The sequence below is a fragment of the Petaurus breviceps genome, unplaced genomic scaffold (assembly GCF_028583685.1).
Source record: "Petaurus breviceps papuanus isolate PSGF00001 unplaced genomic scaffold, PetGlider_PUasm1.0 90849, whole genome shotgun sequence".
Taxonomy (NCBI): Eukaryota; Metazoa; Chordata; class Mammalia; order Diprotodontia; family Petauridae; genus Petaurus; species Petaurus breviceps.
In genome coordinates this window covers 3,400,937-3,422,431 of record NW_027187361.1, presented here as the reverse complement: position 1 = coordinate 3,422,431, position 21,495 = coordinate 3,400,937, and the positions used below count along the sequence as shown (strand labels likewise).

Sequence of the window (21,495 nt, the reverse complement as noted above, 5' to 3'; positions counted from 1 at the left end):
GTTAAAAATTATCTACCTCATTGTTCTGAGTGGTACTATAACAATTCACAGCTCCTAGGGAATGGAAATACTTCATATTTATCCCACTGATTGAACATTAGAAATGTAGACAGATCACTAGAACTATAGGGTCATAGGATTCTCTACATTTAAAAGCCTATAACAATGGAGTCTATGACGTCCAGGAAACCTTAACAATTGCTTTGGAATTTGGAACAAGAAAAGATGGAGCGATTTGTCTTCTGGCGAATATTTCCAGGAACTCATTTGGCTTTGTCCTGATGCTTAGATGACATGTTTCTAAACCAGTAAGCAATCCATAGCACTTATTACCAGTTGTAAAACATATAAAAAAGACCCTTACTTCTAAAAATCTGTAAGTTTTATTTACTTTCCTGAGCCTTGCTTCTGTTATTTAGTCTTCCCTGGCTTTTAATATTCGAGCCTCTAAATTCTATAGATGAGGCTGTTGAGGCCAGGTGGTTTAATGTAGTTAATTTGGGTACTTTCCTCTATCAGCAAAACAATTTTAGTTGAGAAACAATGGAAAGGACATTTCTGGAAGAAAAAGAAGGAACAAGTCAGTTTCTAGGGTCACCTCTAGAATTTCCGTTAGTTTTCTCTTGCCTTGGGCTCCTGAACTGATTCCAGACCTTAACTCAAACTATCTCAACAGTACACCAGAAATGAAACCAATCATTAGAGTTTTTCCCCTCAGTTTTACAGGTCCTCTCTTGAGTTTAAGGTCTCAATTCCTGTGCCACACTCCTGTAGTGAGCTCCTGAGAGTCCCTCCTGAAAGGACCAATGCATTGTGAAAGAGTGTTTCTTCGAGCTGAACTGAGCTAGCACTACACTTATGAGGGCAGGTGGACAGGAGGGCATTGTACTGCAGACACAGTACAATCCACATGACAGTAATGAGCATTGTGCTCCTACAATTTTCTCAAGGGGGCTAAAAAATTTTCTTCATTTTTAACAATCCATTGCCTATTCCAGAATACAGAATCACAGGATCAAAGTTTTTGAGCTAGAAAGAACTTAGACATTTTCAAATCCAATTTTACAGCTGAGGAAACTGGAGTTCAAGAGGATGAAGTAACATGCCTAGTATCACAGGCTAGTAAGAATCCGAAGTGGGATTCAAATCATGTTTCCCAAAATATAATAAGTATTCATTTTTACAAAACATTAGTGTTCTTTAAAAATGCCTCTCATTTGAGTGTGCTCTTAATGATATTTACAAGGTCTAATTTTAAAAATGATATTTTGTTCTCTTCACTGTTGACAAAGAAAACTTTGACAGATGATAGAATTTTTCATGTTTAATTAGAATCTATTCCAGAAGTCCTTTAAGTTCTGTTTTGCATAATAAACTTTAAGCATTCTATTCAAACCAATTTTCTTTTAATAAAAACCTGGTAGCATCATCAAATCCATTCTGATACAATGATTCCATTTTCCTCTGGCTTGGTGGGAAAAGAGCTTGATTTAGTCTTACCAGATTGGCCAGAGACAACTATAATGAAAAGAAACAAATTTTAATTATGAGGCATAAGAGACAATGAAGGCAGTCGAAACTTGCTTACTACAATAAATTTAATAACAAAAATGCAAGATACATAATAGAAACAAACCAATCCAATCTAATATTTTACATATTAATGCTCATAAGGATTTTTGTTTGATCTTACCTATATTTATATACTTTATTATTGCAATCATTTTAAACAAAGGACCTAATTCAAAATTGATTCTGAAACTATTCTCAAAAATTGGGGGGAAATAAAAATAATACTAAATGAAAGGATAATAAGGCTTATCAGGATAATGTTCAAAGTGCCTAGAGAATAAGTGCTTTTTATTCTGCTTGTTATAAAACGAATATTGTGATGTACTACCTAAATTATTTATCTGACACATGCAAAATATAAACATTTTCTGGAATTAAAAATGATTATGGAGGGTTGTTAAATTTAGTGCATACTCCTAGGAGAATTAATCATTCAAATTCTTTGAGTAATTTAAAAAATGCTTACCATGATATCTTGATTGGCAATATTAATGTACAGATCCAACTGTCCTTTGTCTTCTGGGGAGATATCTAATCGACCACTAAAAGGTGAAACAGTCACTGTTCGCCCCCTAGGCAGGATAGGAAGGCCATTGGTAAGCCCTCCATCAACCCATTTCTATTAAAAAAAAGTATCCATTTCAGTTTCATAGCAACTTCACACCTCAGAGAGTAAACATGCAATGACTTCTTAAAAAAAAATTTCCAACCAAAAAAAAAGCAGTTTCAAAATATCATTTACATTTATGTAAGAATTAAACTAGTTTGGGATATATTTCAGAAAATAGAACAAATTCCTGTACAAACATTATTTTTCCACCCTAATAAAAAAAATCTAGAGATAGTTACAATTTAAGGATGGGAATAGAGAATGGCCTTGTAATTTCAGTGACAGAGGAACTCCCTATATGCAGTCAGTATATGTTAGAGAACACAAATTCAGGTCTTTTTTTGTTTTTTCTTAGATCTGTTCTCTATCCACTCTGCTATTCTGACTCTCAAGGTGGGAATAAAATTCCAAAGATTTCAATTTATCCTCTATAATACTTGCCTAAATTTTAATTTACTCTCCTATGTAGACTTCTTTGGGGGCTTAGTATTATTTTATTGAAGCTGAGTGACAGCATTACCTAATACTGGACAAAAAAACTACCATGATAAGAAATACTATTCCCTCCCTCCCTCTCTCCCTCCCTCCTTCCCTCTCTCTCTCTCTCTCTCTGTCTCTCTCTCTGTCCCTCTCTCTCTCTCTCTCTCTCTCTCTCTCTCTCTCTCTGTCTCTCTCTCTCTGTCTCTCTCTGTCTCTGTCTCTCTGTCTCTCTCTCTGTCTCTCTCTCTGTCTCTCTCTCTCTGTCTCTCTGTCTCTCTCTCTGTCTCTCTCTGTCTCTGTCTCTCTCTCTGTCTCTCTCTGTCTCTCTCTCTGTCTCTCTCTCTGTCTCTCTCTCTCTCTGTCTCTCTCTCTCTGTCTCTCTATCTCTGTCTCTCTCTCTCTGTCTCTCTCTCTTTCTCTCTCTGTATACACTTATAAATATATGTATAAAGAAAGACCTGAAATTAGCAATTTCCACAACAAAATTATAAACCAATAGAACAAAATGTTTCTTTGGAAATCTCTGAATACACGAAGGAGTAGGCGTGTCATTAAAATGACATGAAAATGAACATATTGCTAGGACAACCAGAACTCCTCCTGAGTGTTTCTCAGTTTTCAACACCACTCCCAAACGATAAAAAAAATAAGAATGTCAGAAACACAGAAAGAGAAAAGGGAGATGTACACCTTTTAGAAACAGAAGGAGTTATGTTTCCACAGGAATGACACCTACACGCACTCCTAGCATTGCAGGAAAGATAACAAAATGTAAGTTGGAAGTAACCATTTTCAACCAGAGCTGTGACCTAATAGAACCAGGCTTCTGATCAAGTGAAAGGTCAGAAATTTGTGTGCATGCTTAAGGAGCAGTTTAATATTAACACCCCCCGCCCCCTCCCAGGGAGGAGCAAATGTACATCAATACCAGATAAAGGAGGGGGAGACACATCTAGGGGAAAAACATGGAATAGATGGTTCAGGAAGCTGTGTTCAGCCAATGGGGAACCAGGGAGGGAAATATGAATCCTGATAAGAGATAAAAGGCAAAGGATAAGGGATAAAATTTTTCTGAAAGAGTATGTCTCCTTATGGGCCATTCGGGGCTCTTGTGGTCTCTTGCAAGAGACCGATTAAAAAACAAACTTTTTTTCCTGAATTCAATGATGGCCATGGGGAGTTCTTGGTAAAGAAGCTTGTTTCTTACACACCTGATTTTAGACCTTGGGGAATATGGCAGGGATAGGCTAGTAATAGAAACATAAGAAAAAGGCAATGCTTCGCAGGAATAAACAAAGTTATAATTCAGTTCCCATTCTAGGTATGGGATTTACTGCTGATTTCAGAGAAAGCACATTTTCAATTATCAAAAGCTATAAGGAGTCGAAATTTACATCAGGTGACCTACCTCAGAAATTACTGAGAAACTCACAGTCATCTTTAATTATAAAAATTATTTTCCCCCGATCACATGTAAAAACAATTTTTAACATTCATTTTTTAAAATACTGAGTTTCAAATGCTCTCCCTCCTTTCTTTCCTCTCCTTCCCACTGCAACACAGTAGGTGATTTGATATAGGTTATACATATGTTAATAATTTTCACTAACATATTTCTGTATCGATGTATGATTAGGCAGCATGATAGTAGAAGACACAGTTCAGATTAGTAAGAATCCCATTAACTAGGAGTTAATTCATCTTGATTCTTCTTTTTTTTGCTTTTTGGAGGGCAATTGGGATTAAGTGACTTGCCCAAGGTCACACGGCTAGTTTGTGTGTGTGTGTGTGTGTGTGTGTGTGTGTGTGTGTGAAGTGTCTGAGGCCGCATTTGAACCCAGGTCCTCCTGACTCCAGGGCTGGTGCTCTGTTTACTGTGCCACCTGGCCGCCCCCATCTTGATTCTTAAGGTGGTCTTCCTCTTACAGCTTTCAAAGTTCTACGCAGGATGAAAGTGCAACATAGCCCTGTTTGCAAGAGAGAGCTTTATTTTACTTAATCATCAAGACTAGTAAATAATACCCCTAAATAGATGACATGAGTACTATAATTCAGACTAGTTTCAGAGTCCATGTAGAGTATTACACTGGGGGAATATATAAAACTTACTTTTCTAGAGCTTTTCCATGGACAATTTTTTTTGTAACTAAACTCAGTGGAAGTGTGGCTATAATTAAATAGTCACAAATTCCCTCCACAAAGAACATTCCCTGAAGGAATGCATATTTTAAAAAATGTTTGTATTTCCTACATACCTTTCACATACAGTCTAGCCAATCAGAAAACAAGCATAGAAGGCTAGGCCAGAGGGGCTAATACAAAAAGTCAGATGACTTTGGTGTCTTAAGGGGACTAAACTTTTCCTCTAAGACTACCAAAGTAGAACTCATACATATTCATCATAAAATCAAACTTCACATGCATAAAAGAAAGCCTGTCTTGGCAATTGTTTGACAGGGAAAGAAAAATTCTCCATTATCTCCTAGTTATCACTTGGGGTGGGGTTGGGGGGGTGGGGAGTTAGAGGCTATTCTGTGTCAAAAGTCCTGAAACACCACAGCGATTAAAAACTGGTCAAAATACATCTCATGTTGAAGGGCCAGAATTATATTGTTGTTTTAAAGTAGAAAGAAAAAGACTGACAGTGGATTTGGTTAAGGTTGAAGTAAAATATTTTGTGGGGGTGGCTAGGTGGCACAGTGAATAGAGCACCAGCCCTGGAGTCAGAAGGACCTGAGTTCAAATCTGACCTCAGACACAACACAAAAATTAGCCATGTGACCTTGGGCAAGTTGCTTAACACCAACTGCCCTCCAAAAAGCAAATATATATATATATATATATATATATATATATGTGTGTGTGTGTGTGTGTGTGTGTGTGTGTATATATATGTATGTATGTATGTATTTTTTTTGCAACTTCAAATCACTAAATTGGTTTGTGATTTGAAATCATAGGATAATATATTTAATGATCAATCAGACTCAAAACCATCTCCCATTTTATGAATGCAGGAACTATGCAAGGTAAAGTACCATTTTCCTATAGTATACATTTAACCATGTCAATCCCCTATTCAAACTATAATGGCTCTTTACCTCTGGAATCAAATATTAAGTCCTCCAATTTCCATTTAAAGCCTTTCATAACCTATATTCAATCTACCTTTTAAATCTTATTATACATTACTACCTTTCATATACCACTGTAATGGGAATGCAAATTTGGAAGATCTTCCCTGCCCCTGGGTTGAAGTGCACCAGAAGCCTGGGGTGGGAGTCTTGTTTTTCAGTAGATACTTTTTGATTGGCCAGCGGGTCAATAAGGTTGTTACATTCTCTGAGCCAGGAGGAGGCTATATAAGCCCTGATGTGAGGCTTTGTTTTGGGGGCTCACTTTGAGAAGTGTTCTGTGATTTGATCTGAATTCTGGGAAGCCGTCGTCCAGGGCCCCCCCAGCTTTGAAAAACCCGGATGTGGAAACCCAGATGTTGACTGGGTATGGATGTAATGGTTGGACAGTTTAGAAATCTGTCTACTTGATCTGTTTCTGTCTTGATAATTCTGCCTGTATGCTTTGAAGTTCGGGGTGCTGACCTTTTTCCCCTGAACAAGGTAAACTATATATGTCTGCCTGATTAAAGTAAGCTTGTTAAACCATTTTGAGTTGCTTTCCTTTAACAAAGCAGATCCAAGAACCTGTATGGGCAGCAAACCCTGAGGACGTGCTTGGGGTGCTTGCTGCTACAACCACTGGTCCTACTGTTCTCTAAACACAAATACTTCATTTCCTGGCTTTGTGGATTTGAATTTGCAGTTCCTGGAATGTGTGTTCTCATCACTTCTGTCTCAAAATCTCTGGTTTTCTTGAAGGCTCAGCTCAAGTGTCACCTTCTACATGAAGCTACTCCTGATTCCCCCAGATGCCTATGCTTTCCTTTCAAAAACTACCTTATATCTATTGTCTATATATGTATTGTGTATGTGCTATATGTTTATGTATATGCATAGGTACACAGAGGCATAGTGTATTTATGTGTGTGTAGCATGTTACACATATGCCTATATACATTACAGGAATGTATACACCACCTTAAATTCCCTATTCCCTGCTTTCAAGGAGATAGCTGAGGAAAATATTTACATTTATACCTACATATATACACAAACATACACATATGAATGTAAAGGAAATATTTCACATTTGTCTTTGTAAATCTAATACTTATAAATTAATAAATTTAATAAATTATATCTACTTAATACATGCTTATTGAATGATCAAATGCCTAAGGTCATAAGTAAGAAATTATAGGGGCAGAATTTGATATGAAAATTTTTCTAACTTTTGAAATGATTTGGGACTACTATATAGATGCAGACTAAAAATATATGAAAATATTGCAAAAAACAAGCCCCACAAGATCTGTTTCAAACTTGTTATTGTCTTTTCAATTTGCTTACAAGACTGCAATACAAATGGCATGGTACATGTCAAGAAAAAGGTTCTGAAATCATCACATCTGATATTCTGAGCAGAACCTGTGAATATTGATACAAAAAGCGGTTTTCACTAAGGAAAAAGAAAGGCCCATGTCGTACCTTTAAATTATATTTTATTTAACTTACTCAACTTAATGAAAATATGGGTGATAACACTCATTCAATATAAAAGCATTTCAATTTATTAGAAGTTAAGAAGTTAATCAGGAAATTGGTGCATCTATTAAACTGCATCTCCTAACACTTGGTATTATTTGTAAGTAGTATTCTAACTAATATTGTTATTTTTATATTGTTATACGATTGAGGAAAATATAGTTGATATTTTTTAATGAATCGATTCAATACTCATTTAATAAATAATGCATAGTTGGTATATCTTAATAAATTAAATGCTTATCCACAACCTCTGCTACAATAATTGTCACTAGCCTAACAAAATGAACTGGGTATATCCAACATAATTATTTATAGAGACTTACAAAATTGATGGGTACAATAATTTATAAATTTAAAAATTAAATTAAGAAAATTTTAAGATACATCATTTATGCTCTCTAGGCTCATACTTTATTTTATAGAAAACCTGTCTTGGCAATTGTTTGATATGGAAACAAAAATTCCCCATTATTTCCTAGTTGTCACTTGGGGGAGGGTGGGAATAGAGGCTATTCTGTGTCAAAATCTCTGAAACACAACTGCATTAAAAACTAGTCAAAGCATATCTCATGTTGAAGGGCCAGAATTGTTTGTTTGTTTTTAAGTAGGAAGAAAAAGACTGACAGTGGATTTGGTTAAGGCTGAAGTAGAAATATTTTGCACCTTCAAATCACCAGATTGATTTGCTGTTTTTGCTAATTGTTATCCTCAAGAAGGCAGACAATAGTGTAAAACTATTATTTATTTCCACATAACATTACTATACTTTATCAACAAGGACAATATTCCATAGCTTTAAAGAGACTGATGTACATCTGTGTTCAAAAACTTAATTATGCAATACGACTCCATTAAATATATCTCTTTTAGAATTGATTTTTAACAACAGCTATTATTTCACAACTACCCAAATGTGTATTGTCAAAGTAAGAGAATACCATATTTCATATGCAGATCTGTGATTGCAGCACTGTAAGTCATCAATGAGTATCACTATTTTTGCACTTTTCTAGAAGTATTAATACAACTCAGAAACATTTTATATTAAATCAGACTGCCCATGAAGAGAGCATTGGTACTAAAGAGGTGGACTTCTCTGGCCCTGAAAACTGAAAAGAGGTTTTCAAGGCCACAAAAGGTTTTTTCAAGAAGCATTTAATTAAAAAAAAAAGAAACTCCTAAATATCTCATATTCGTGATTTTGGTGTATTAGTCTATTTTATGGAAATTCTTGATATTTCATGTGATTAAAGATAAACTAATTTTAAAAATGTCCTAAATAAGAGACTACTGCTTAGCATATATTTGACTGTTATTGCTATCTAAATATATCTATAAATACTAACTATATTATAAAGTCATATTAATAATAGTTCACATTTTGTAGCACTTTCAGTTTTGCAACATGCTTTTCCCATAAAAGGCAAAATGAAGTAGATTTTTTAACTATTATTATCCCTAAATTTCAGATGAAAAAACTAAGACTTGCCCCAAATCAAACAGCAATAAATGTTGGAGCTATTACTTGAGCCCAATACTTCTGCTTCTAAATGAGTTTTTGTAAAGTCAAACCAGGTATATGTATGTAACTTAAATATAAAAATGTCTAGTGTGTACATGGCTATTATGACTACCTTTACTATCTTATTTCATGTCTTAACATCTTATGACTGGCAATGCTGATAATTCAGTAAAGACGAATTAAACTTTGTTGTTGCCTTTATCAGAAAATCTTGTTTGATCTTAAGATGTGAATAGAAGCTACCTTGTTGGAGAACATTTAAACCTGTGTTTCTATCTACTTATTTGGTCAAATGATTTTTTAAAAAAAACTCAAAATCTTAAGTTCTCTAAGCTTCTTGATAAATTGTAGGGCTATGAAGATATTGCTTGATATGGAAATTATCTATGAAAATCTGCACACAAAATCAATGCAGCCAAAATTAGAAGAAAAGAATGAAAGTGGGGGAAAAATTTATAGCAAATTTCTCTGATAAAGGCTTCTTTCTCAAATATACAGGGAACTGAGTCAAATTTATAAAAATAAGAGCCATTCTTCTTGGCAAATAGTCAAAGGATATGAACAGGCAGTTTTCAGAAGAAGAAATAAAAGCTATTAACAAGCTATGTTAAAAAATGCTCTAAATCACTATTAAAGAAATACAAATTAAAACAACTCTGAGGTACCATTGAACATCTAACAGATTGGCTAACATGACAGAAAAGGAAAATAGTAAATTCTGGAGGGGATATGGAAAAATAATTACACTAATGCATGGTTGTTGGAATTGTGAACTGGTCCAATCATTCCAGAGAACAATTTGTAACTATGCCCAAAGAGCTATCAAAACTGAACATACTCTTTGACCTAGTAATACCATTCCCAGTTCTATATCCCAAAGAGGGCAAAGAAGAAGGAAAGGGGCCTCCTTGACCAAAAATATTTATAGCAGCTCTTTTTGTGGTAGCAAAGAATTGGAAATTAAAGGGATGTCCATCAGTTGGGGATTACTGAACAAGTTGTGGCATATGATTGTAAAGGAATACTAACTCTGCTATAAGAAATGATAAGCAATATTGCTTCAGAAAAACCTGTAAAGATATATGAATGCATGCAAAGTGAAGTAGGCAGAACCAGGAGGACGTTGTAGCAGCAATATTGTAAAGATGATGAACTGTGAAAGACTTAGCTATTCTGATCAAGGAAATGATCAAAAATGCTATTCACCTCTTGAGAACTGATGAACGCTGAGTGCAAAGTGAAGCATGCTTTTTTCATTTTATTTTTCTTACTTTTTTTGGCAACATGATTAATATGGAAGAAGACTGAAAAGGTAGGAAGGGACTAGGTTATAAAGGGATTTCATGACAAAGAGATCATTTTGTATTTGGCCCTGGAGGACATAGGAAGTCACTAGAGTTTACTGAGTAGGGTAGTGACACGCTCTGATCTGTGCTTTAGGAAAATCAATTTGGTGGTGAATGAAGGATGGATTGGAGTGGAGTGAGACTGGAGGCAGGCAGACCCACCAGCAGATTACTGCAATAGTCCAGGCATGAGGTGATGAAAGTCTACACTAGAATGGAGACAGTGTCAGAGGAGAAAATAGGCCTTGGCAACAGCTTGGATATGGGGGGTGAAGTGGGGAAAAGTGGGGAACAGTGAGGCATTGAGGATGACCCCTAGGTTGTGAATCAGGTTGGGTAAAAGTGAAATAAAACAAGAAATAGACTCTTCTAATGTTAGGTCTCCAAGATCCAACCCAGGTCCCTGCAAACCCCAAATTCTTGGGTAGTGGTGGAGGTTCTGGTCCACAGGGGACACTAATTTTAGGTTCTTTTTTTAAAGTTTTTTTTTTTAATTGATGCTTTTTCTTTTTTTTCTTTTTTTTTAAAGCAATTCGAGTTAAGTAATTTGCTCAAGGTTACACTGCCAGGTGTTTCTGGGTGGGTGCTAAGTGTCTGAACCCAGATCCCCAGGTCATCCAGACACTGGGGCTGGTGCTCTTACTTGCTGTGCTACCTGGCCACCCCTAATTTTAGGTTCTTTAAAAAAATACCTTACTGCTTCCAAGATTAATGAAAGACCCTTGGGAAATATAGGTCTAAATGAAAATCTTCAAAGCATCCAGTATGTATTAAAAAATAGGTAAGATATTAAGCAGTCAAGATATATAAGGTAGGATTTGTCTTTCCAACTATCTCTTCTATCTCTTCATATGAGTGCATCTTTAGAGCCTTGCAGAGTGGTCCTATAGTCATACATTTTACTTCACTTTACTTACTTTATTTTGTTATTAAACTCAATCAAACCTGGGAATTTGTTTAGGGGTTAATGTTTGGCTATTTTTTGGGTGGGGAGTGGTACTTTTACATGGGAATAACTATCTAAAAATAATACTGAATACTTAGAGCATTTCCCTCAATTATTTTAATGTATAATAAATATTTTTAAAATAGAAACACATATTGTAAAATGTTAAGATCAATTTTTTCCTCTGAATATGTAAAGACTGATACAAGAAAATAACCCAGTATAGAAATTTCACTAAAATGTGAGCAGTGATCAGGCTTTTACAGAAGCAGTAATTACCCAGAGAACACAGCAGTTAAAATTTTTGTTTGGTAGCCTTATAAATAACACAAAGGTCTCTAAGACATTCTGTCAACTCAATTAGAAGTATGCATGTATTCTCCTTATTTCAGACTCCATTAAATAACAAAGGAAAGCCAAATTCTTTAAGAAATGCCATTGAAATGGTACAGTATGTGGGGAAAGATCGCTATATGGTGAGAGGGGGTATGGCTCTCTATTTCTTTTCTCTTTTAAAAAAAATATTTATTTTTAGTTTTCAACATTCACTTCCATAAGTTTTTGAGTTTTCAATTTTGTCTCCCTCCCTTCCCTTCCTCCTCCCCAAGATGGTGTGCAATCTGATATAGGCTCTACATAACATTCATATTAAACATATTTATGCATTAGTTAAGTTGTAAAGAAGTTATTAAAACCAATGGGAGGAACCACAAGAAAGAAGAAACAAAACAAAAGAAAGAAGAGGGTAAGCAGTATGCTTCGATCTGCATTCCAACTATATAGTTCTTTTTTTGGATGTGGATGGTATTTTCCATCATAAGCCTTTAGGAGTTGCTTTACATCCTTGCATTGCTGAGAAGAGCTAAGTTTATCAAAGTTAGTAATTGCACAATGTGGCTGTTACTGTATACAATGTTTCGCTGGTTCTGCTCACTTCACTGAGCATCAATTCATGTAAATCTTTTCATGTTTTTCTGAAGTCTGCCTGCTCATCACTTCTTATAGCACAATAGTATTCCACTACAGTCATATACCACAAATTGTTCAGCCATTCCCCAATCGAGGGGTATCCTTTCAATTTCCAATTCTTTGCTAACAGAAAAAAAAAGAGCTGCTATAAATATTTTTGTATATGTGGGTCCTTCTTCCACTTTTATGATCTCTTTGGGATAAAGACATAGAAGTGGTATTGCTGGCTCAAAGGCTATTTTTATAGTACTTTGGGCATAGTTCCAAATTGCTCTCTAGAATGGCTGGATCAGTTCACAACTCCACTAACAATGCTTTACTGCTCCAATTTTCCCACGTCTCTCAACATTTATCATTTTCCTGTTTTGTCATGATCTGGCTCTCTATTTCTATATTTTCTGTGTTCACCAAGAATAATAGAATCCAGATCTTTTTTTCTTTTTGCAGGGGGGAAGGCAGGACTATTGGGGTTAAGTGACTCGCCCAAGGTCACACAGCTAGTAAGTGTTAAGTGTCTGAGACCAGATTTGAACTCAAGTCCTCCTGACTCCAGGGCCAGTGCTCTATTCACTATACCACGTAGCTGCCCCGATTCCAGATCTTAAGTAGAGGCTAAATAAGTTTGTGAATCCCTGAAAATGCTATCAATATATAGAAAGATAGATCACTAAAGGAAATAAACAAGAAAAAGTAGAGGAATTTAATTTTCTTGGGGGTTTCTTTGTGATGTGTGTGCATGTGTAAAGTAGTTTATAACTGGTTTAAGATTTGCTCAATCTTTTCAAATTCAGAGTGAGCATCAATATAATCTGTGAACACCCTGCTCTTGGTTTCAAAGCTCCTTCAACTGTTTAATTGAAAAAAAAGGGAATATTGCACATTTTGCAAATATTACAAGGTTTCATCCAGCAGCAACTAGATAAAATAATCTACACTTTCCACTTTAGACTACTGTTTTTGTTTATACTGAAAGTTACTTCTTTATGAATTAGAAAAGTGAGTTTCTAGAAAGATATACTAGTTATGGCAGATATTATATGATAGTACATCTTGTGAGTAACCCCAACAATTCTTTTGTGAAAATTAATACATAAAGTAGAAATGTTCATATAAGCCTATGTAAAAACCAGAGGATTTTCTCTAAGTAGCTTAAATTAAATTCCTTATTTACTCTTTGTGGTCTGAGAGAACTTACAATTTTGTTTAAGATTATATTTAATTAGATTCTTTGAGTCTGAACAAGGGAATAAAACATGATCTGAACAATCTAATTTGTAGAATTGTCAGTTATCTGAGATTTCTTCCTCAAATGATAACTTTGGGCCCTCTTGCTATACAATTTTTTTCAAAGTTCAAGACTAGAAAGTAGATCCAATGAATTTTTCTCAAAATTACTAAAATATTAAACAAATAGTATTTGCCAGTTTTTATGCCCTTTTCTCCTTCCTCTCCACCAAGTTCCCAGTTCACATATTCTCACAGAGAAGCAGAAGCAGATGAATGTCAGAACGGGGACTTTTAACCTTCCTTGTCATGGATTCCACTGTCAGTATGGTAAAACCTATAGTGGTTTGTTGTCTATATTTATGCTTGAAGAAAATGTTAAATTTCAGTTAGAGCATAAGATCTTAATTATTTTTGAGTCATGGACTCCTTTGGCATTTTAATTAAATTTATGGATCCCTTTGCATAATATGTGCATGAAATAAAATACACAGAATTATAAAATAAACTTCAATTGTATTGAAAAAAAAGTTAATTATCAGTAAATTATTTATATCAGCAAGAAGTTCAAAGACCCTAAATTAAAAACACCCCGAGTTAGGAGATTAGTACAAATAAAGATGTAATTTTTTCCCATCCAAGTTAAGAGATTCCCTGAAATCAATCCCAAGATCAGGATCTTAATTTCATATTAAGATTGGGTCATTCTTGGCTTCCTCTCACTATGTTCTACCTTTACTACTCTTCAAAGGTTGCTGAAGTATTTAGAGAAAATCATAATATGGTCCATTACAAATTTATTTTACATAAACTCAACTAGGCCCCTACTACAATAAGGTAATCCATTCAAAACTTCCTAATCAGTTTACTATCCAACTCACCACACTGTCTATTCCAAATATTTGTGTTCCTCATGTAGCTTCCCATGGCATCCCTTCCTCACAACCTCTCAGCTGAGTACTTTACTTCATACTTGATGGAAAAAAAAAACAGTCATTCACCAAGAGTTCCTTCATCTCCATTGCTTTTCATCTGACATAAATTATATAACATAAATTGATTTCTCCATCATCTCCTCCTTCACCCCTTTCTCACAGGAAGAGGCAGTAACTTTATCTTGGCAAAGCAAATCCTTTTAGCTGTTCCCCTGATCCCATCACCTCCTGTATTCTCCAGTAGGCTGCCCTCACTACAATTTCCACTCTTTCTCCAATCTTCAATCTCTCCTCATCTTCTAGTTGCTTCCCTGCTACCTACAAACATATCCACATCTCTCTCATCCTTTAAAACATATGACTTGATCAAATTATCCGTTAGCTAACATATGTTTCCTCCTCTTCTCAATAAAACTCCTTTAGAAAGCTGTCACATTAGGTAACCCCTCCACTTCCTCTCCTCTCCTAAAACTCCTACAGTTTAGGTTCCTACCATATCATCCAACTGAAATAATTTTCTCTAAAATTACCATGATCTTTAAATGGCTTTTTCTCAGTCAAATGTTTTTTTCTTAATCTTCACCTTTCTTGTCCAAAAGAGAACTCATTATCTTTCCCCTCAAGCCCTGTCAAAGGCCCCATCATCTATCCAGGCTCACAACCTCTGGGTCATCTTCAATTCCTCACTAGCACTCACCACATCTTGTCATTTCTACTTTCACATCTCTCATACATGAATCTCTCTCTCTACTTGCACAGCTGTCACTCTGGGGCAGGTCCTTATTACCTCATTGCTGGACTACTCTAATAGCCTTCTTATTGTCTCCTAGCCTCAATCCTCTCATCTCTAAAAATGCAGGTCTGGTCACGTCACACCCCTATTCAATAAATTTGAGTGGCTCTCTCTCACCTCCAGAATCACATATAAAATCCTCTGGCCTTTAAAGCTCTTCCTACCTTCCCAATATTTTTTTACACTTTAGCTCCCTCCACATATTCTATAATCTAGTGATACTGGCTTTCTTCCTGTTCCTTGCACCTGGTCTTTCCCAATCTCTTCTCTTTTCCTTCAAAGCACCTTCTCTGTAAGATTATCTTCCATTTGGCACTGTAAATGTGGTACACATAAAATTGTTTGCAAGTGGTCCCTGACATTAAAATAGATTGGGAGTAGATACAGTGATCCCTTCCATATCTTGGGTGTTAGGGGTGTTCCCTACCCCTACCCCACCCTGGCAATCTGGAAAATCTATGTAAATTTTTTGGTCCTCCCTTCATACCAAAGAAGTCTGAATCATTATTGCACTAAAAGATAAAATGTATTGATGTTATATAATACTATGCATTATTTTATGAATTTCTGAGCTTCTAAACTTTTTCTGTGTTGTCTGCTAGCCTTCATGTGTCATCTAAGACTTCAGCAAAACTCCCTCCAAATTCCCATTTAATTTCTTATACTAACCTGTGATATATTGAAACCAAAATGAGGAAGTCACAACGTGGAAGTGATAACAGTATTTGTATTGCTTTGTATTCAGAGTACTTAGTAGAGTGCCTGGCTTACATATTAAGAACTTCATATATTCTAATAAGATAAAGCATTAGTTATGAGCCAGGCACTGAGTTTAAGTGATAGGTATACAAATACAAGCAAGCAAAAGCAAAAACAGTCCCTGAAACAAGAAGGTTAAATTCAAGTAGGGTAAAAACAACACATAAAGAGAATGGGAGGAGAGGAAACATGCAAAGTCATGGTTTCTGATGACAAAAGTGAGGTCTGCTTCCAGTAAAGATAAATCAAAAGTTCATTCATCAGAGTCCAGGATAGTTCTAGGGTCAGAATCCAAGGTTTGAGTTGGAGGGTAAATGAGTATGATGACCAGAGTGCAGTTGGCATGGTCTAGATTCTAGATTCCTTTTATTAAAATTTGTAAAATTTGGATTCAATCAAAAGATTTATTTTGCATTCTCTCATCTTTATTAAAATATTTCTAAAATTTAAGGGAATGTCATTCAGATAGCCTTTATTCATTCAACTAACATTTTAGTACCTTATAATGCAAGGGAGATGCTAAATGCTTTGAAACAGTTATGCTTCGAGGACTGAAAACTACTCGACAACAAGCAGAAAAATAAAGACAAGTATTTAAACAACATTTGCCACATAGCAATTCCTGAGTCTTGGAATGCTTGATTCTAGATCATATATAATAGCAGGCTCATCCAAACAACCAAGAAGTTTCGAGCCAAAAAGTCAGGACTGAATGGCTTCTTCATTTCTGCTAATCTTTTTACAGTCTCAAAAAAGTAAAAATCCCCTTAAGGATACTATCATTTGTTGCAGCAGACTTCAGTCCCCTGATTTCAAATATCACGCATACCCTACTGCTAACTCCACATACTGTTATCTGGGCACACAAAATCCCTAGGTCAATAAGGTGGTCATCTTCTCCCTTTGTTATAGACAGCTAGGTAGGCACACACACAAATAACTAGGATAAACAATGTATTATGGTGTGCACGTGGAGCGGAGCACGGAAGAGAATGGCAAGCTTAAATGTCTATTAGCAAGATGGTAAGATTGTGGGGAGGAGGCAGAATAAGGCAGGAAATTACCTGGCTTCCCCAAATTTCACCTAAAATAAAATAATGCCTCAAGTGAATTTTAGAGCAGCAGAAATAATTAAAAGCTAAGGTAAAGTAGTTCTCCAGCCTAAGACAATTTAGAAGGATGTTAGGAAAGATCTGACCTACTGGGGTGGTGGTTTGGCCAGACATCAACAAACAGCAAGCCTGAGGGGCAGCTGTGTAGTGGCTGCAGCAAGGGCTTTAGAAACTTTCCTTCCACTTATGGTGGGGGTTCAGTGGCTGATCAAGGGGAGATTCTGGGGGCACTCCACTGACATTTAATGGTCCAGGCTGTGACTTTGGGCAAGAAGAAAACACTAGTAATTAGGGCTGCAGAAGGGTGGCGCCCTGCTGGTTGTGATCACTTGCCAAAGAGCAAAATCCCTGATTCTGATTCCAGGAAAGAGGGGTGAGATGCAGATTGGTGGTGCATTCTGGATTGCTAGACTGGGAGTGAGAATGTTTGCAGTGGCAACTGTGCTGTGAGCCCTGACTGCAGCTCAGGGGCAGAGAAGAGTACCTGAGGTCACTCATAAACCAAGGAATAAACCAGAGGCTCAGTGATGACCACACTTGGTCTTGGATCACAGCACAATGGAAGAACCAAAAAGTCAAAGGCCCCCAAATAGAGCTCTGAAAATAACAGCACAAAACCCTAAGATGTTATCCCCCACATTTTAGGAGCAGAACTCCCATACATAACATAAAGTTAACATCCAAGAAACAAAATATTAAAAATGAATAAATAACAGAGAAAGAACCTGACCACAGTTTACTATGATGAGAGAGAAGATTAGGATTCAAACTCAGAAGAAGACAATGAAATTAAAACAGCTACTTTTAAAGCTTCAATGAAAAATGTAAAATGGTCACAAGCCTAAAAAGTGTTTTTAGAAAAGCTTAAAAAGTACTTCAAAAGTCAAATAAGAGAGGTAGAGAAAAAAATTGAAAAGAAATAAAATGCAATAAAATCAAGAAAGTTTTTAAAAGAAAGTCAACAAACTGAAAAAGAGATTCAAAAATGTATTGAAGAAAATTACTCATTAAAAATTAGAATTAGACATGGGGAAGCTAATGATTTTATAAGACATAATAAAACAAAATAAAAAGAAGGAAAAAATAGATGAGAACATAAAAAGTCTCATTGGAAAAACAAGTGACCTGAACAACAAAAATCGTTATCATTACCACGGTAGTTAAAAAAAGTATACATACATTAAAGGCTTGAGGGTGAGTTAATTATGATGGGATGACCCTAAAAAAATAAAACTGGGTAGGGCAAGGTAAAATGAACTAAATTATCTTATACAAAAGAGGCATGGATGGGAGGATTTTTATAGAGGAGGGGAGAATTTTTACAAGGGAGAGGAGAATTTTTTATTGGGGAAGGGTGGGCAGTGTGGGAACCTTATTCTCATCATAATTCAGTTGAAAAGGGAATAACATATACATCTAGTTGGATATAAAAAAGTCTTCTTAACTAACAGAGAAATAGGAAGGCAAGAGGAATAGGATAAGGGAGGAACTCTTAGAAGATTAAGAAATAGGTCAAGGGCATAGGATAAGGGATAAACAGCAGGGAAAAATAAGGGTGGAGGGAAATACACAACCAGTAATTATAACTTTGAATGTTAGTGGGATAAACACAACTATAGAACAGAAATGGAAAGCAGAATGGTTCAAAAACCATAACAATAGTTGCTTACAAGAAACACATTTAAAAATAAGAGACACACATAAAGTAAAAATAAAGGGGTGATGTAAAATTTATTTTGCCTCAGTTGATGTAAAAAAAAAAGTAGGGGATAGCAGTCATGATCTCAAAGTTAAAGCTAAAATAGATCTAATTAAAAGAGATAAGCAGGGAAACTACATTATGTTAAAAGGCAGCATAGGTAAAATGAAGTAATATCAATACTAAAGATACATGCACTAAATTCTATAACATCAAAATTTATAAAATAAAAGGTAAATTACTTATAAGTAGAAATAGATAGTAGCATTCTTCAATATTCCCTTCTCAGAACTAAATAAATCTAACCAAAAAATGAATATGAAATATGTCAAGGAAATGAAAAGAATCTTAGAAAAGCTAGATATAACAGACATCTGTAGAGAACTGACTGGGAATAGAAAGGAATATACCTTTTTCTTCACAGTACATGGAGCCTTTACAAAAACCTGACTATATATTATGGTATAAAACTTTTTAGTCAATTGCTGAAAAGCAGTCCTTTTAAATTCATAATGCAATAAAAATTACAAAGGACCATAGAAAAACAGATTAAAAATCAATTGGCGCCTAAGTAACCTAATCTTAAAGAATGAGTAGATGAAAGAACAAATCATAAAACAATACTTTTATTAAAGAAAATAATAACAATGAGACAACATACCAAAAACTTATGATATCTAAAAGCAGTAATCAGAAGAAAATTTATATCTCTAAATGCTTACATCAACAAAATAGGAAAAAAGTAGATCAATGAATTGGGCATACAATTTTAAAAAACTGAAAAAGAACAAATTGAAAATTTTCAATTAAACAGAAAATTGGAAATCCTGAAAATTAAATAATTATTATGATTAACAAAACTGAATATAATAAAACCATTGAAATGATCAACAAAACTAGGAATCAAAAAATTAAAAAATACATAAACTATTACTTAATGTTTTCTTTAAAAAGAAAGAAAATCAAATCACTAGTATCAAAAATTAAAAGGATAATATACTACTAATGAAGATGAAATTACAGAAATTATTAGGAGTTATTTTGCCCAATTACATGCTAATACATTTAACAATTTAAGTAAAATGGAAGAATGCCTACAAAAATATAAACTTCCAGAAGAGGAAATAGATTATCTAAATAAATCTATTTTAGAAAAAGAAATTGAACAGGCCATAAAGGAGCTTCCTAAGAAAGCATCAGGATCAGATGGATTTACATGTGAATTCTACAAAACAAACATTTCCAATATTAAATAAGTTATTTGGAATAACAGGTAAAGAACTAGTCCTACCAAATTCCTTTTATGAAAAAAATATATGGTGTTGATACCTAAACCAGGAGAGCAAAAACAGAAAAAAGAAAATTATAGATCCATTTCAATGCATTTTGATGCAAAATCCTAAATAAAATACTAGGTAGGAGACTATAGCAACATATCACAGAAATTGTGACAAAATATGATTTATTACAGAAATGCAGGGCTGGTTCCATACAAGGAAAACTATTAACATAATTGATTATATAAATAACATAATGAACAAAAATGATACAATTATATCAACAGATGCAGAAAAAAGCTTTTGACAAAATATAGCACTCATTCCTATTACAAACGTATGTATCAGCTGATTTTTCCTTAAAGTGATAAGAACCATGCACCGAAAAACCGTCAGCAAGCATTATCTTTAATGGGGATAAGGAACAAGCCTTTCCAATAAAATCAGGAATGAAACAAGGATTAGCAATATTATTCATTATTGTACCAGAAATGCTAGCAATAGCAGTAAAAGGAGAAAAAGAAATTGAAGACATCAGAATGGGCAATGAGGAAAAAAAATTCTTTTTGCAGACTACATGATGTTATACTTGGAAAATCCTAGATTCAACTAAAAAATGGTTGAAAGTTATTTTAGCAAGGTGGCAGGATATAAAATGAATGCACACATTTTTCATCCCTTCTACATATAATCAACAAAGTCCTTCAAGAAGAGATAGTATGAGATACTTCATTTATGATAACCATAGACAATATGAAAAACCTGGGAGTATACCAAGACAAATTCAGGAACAATATGAACATAATTATAAAACACTTTCTATACAAATAAAGTCAGATGTAAATAATTGGAGAAATATTAACTGCTAATACATGGCCAAGTCAATATAATAAAAATGACAATTCTATCTAATCTAATTACTCAGTGCCATCCCAATTAAACTACCAAAAATATTTTATTGAGTTAGAAAAATAATAACAAAATTCATTTGGAAGAACAAAAGGTTAAGAATATCAAAGGAACTGATCAAAGTGAAATGAAAGTGAAAAAAGTGAAAAAATGTAAAGGAAGTAGCAGTATCAGATTTTGTACTATATAAGGTGAAGTTTTTCAAGCTATCTGGTACTGGATAAGAAATAAAATGATGGATCAGTGGGATAGAGAAGGCATAGTTAGTTACCATGTGTTTGATAAATGTAAAGATCTAAGCTTTTGTGATAAGAACTCACTGTTTAGTAAGAATTGTTCAGCAGCCTAGCAAAAACTAGGCATAAACTAATATTATAAACCATTTGCCAAGATAAGGTCAAAATGGATACGTGACCTAGACCTAAAGGGAGTATTAGAAGAGGATGGAACATATTACCTGTCAGGTCTATGGATAGAAGAATTTATGAATAAACAAAAGAGATCACTGAGGGATGTAAATGGATAATTTTGATTACATTAAAAAGTTTTGTAAAAATAAAATCAATGTAGCCAATATTAGAAGGCAAAGCAAAAAACTGGGGAAGGGGAAGCGAGTTATGGACAGTTTCTTGGTTCAAGGCCTCACATCTCAAATATATAGAGAACTGAGTCAAATTT

At 34.7% G+C, this 21,495-nt stretch overlaps 1 protein-coding gene across 4 annotated transcripts in view; it reads right to left on the bottom strand.

Moving 5' to 3' along the window:
• Positions 1–1,309: 1,309 nt before the first annotated feature.
• Positions 1,310–21,495, bottom strand: part of PNPLA4 (patatin like phospholipase domain containing 4) — a 56,962-nt gene continuing 36,776 nt past the window's right edge. For all 4 annotated transcript variants that reach the window (XM_069072817.1, XM_069072814.1, XM_069072816.1 and 1 more), the window contains 2 exons: positions 2,039–2,191; positions 1,310–1,518 (listed from right to left, as the gene is read on the bottom strand). In XM_069072817.1, coding sequence (XP_068928918.1) covers positions 1,387–1,518; positions 2,039–2,191 — 285 coding nt within the window. In that variant the 3' untranslated portion in view covers positions 1,310–1,386. The remainder of the gene's footprint in view (positions 1,519–2,038; positions 2,192–21,495) is intronic.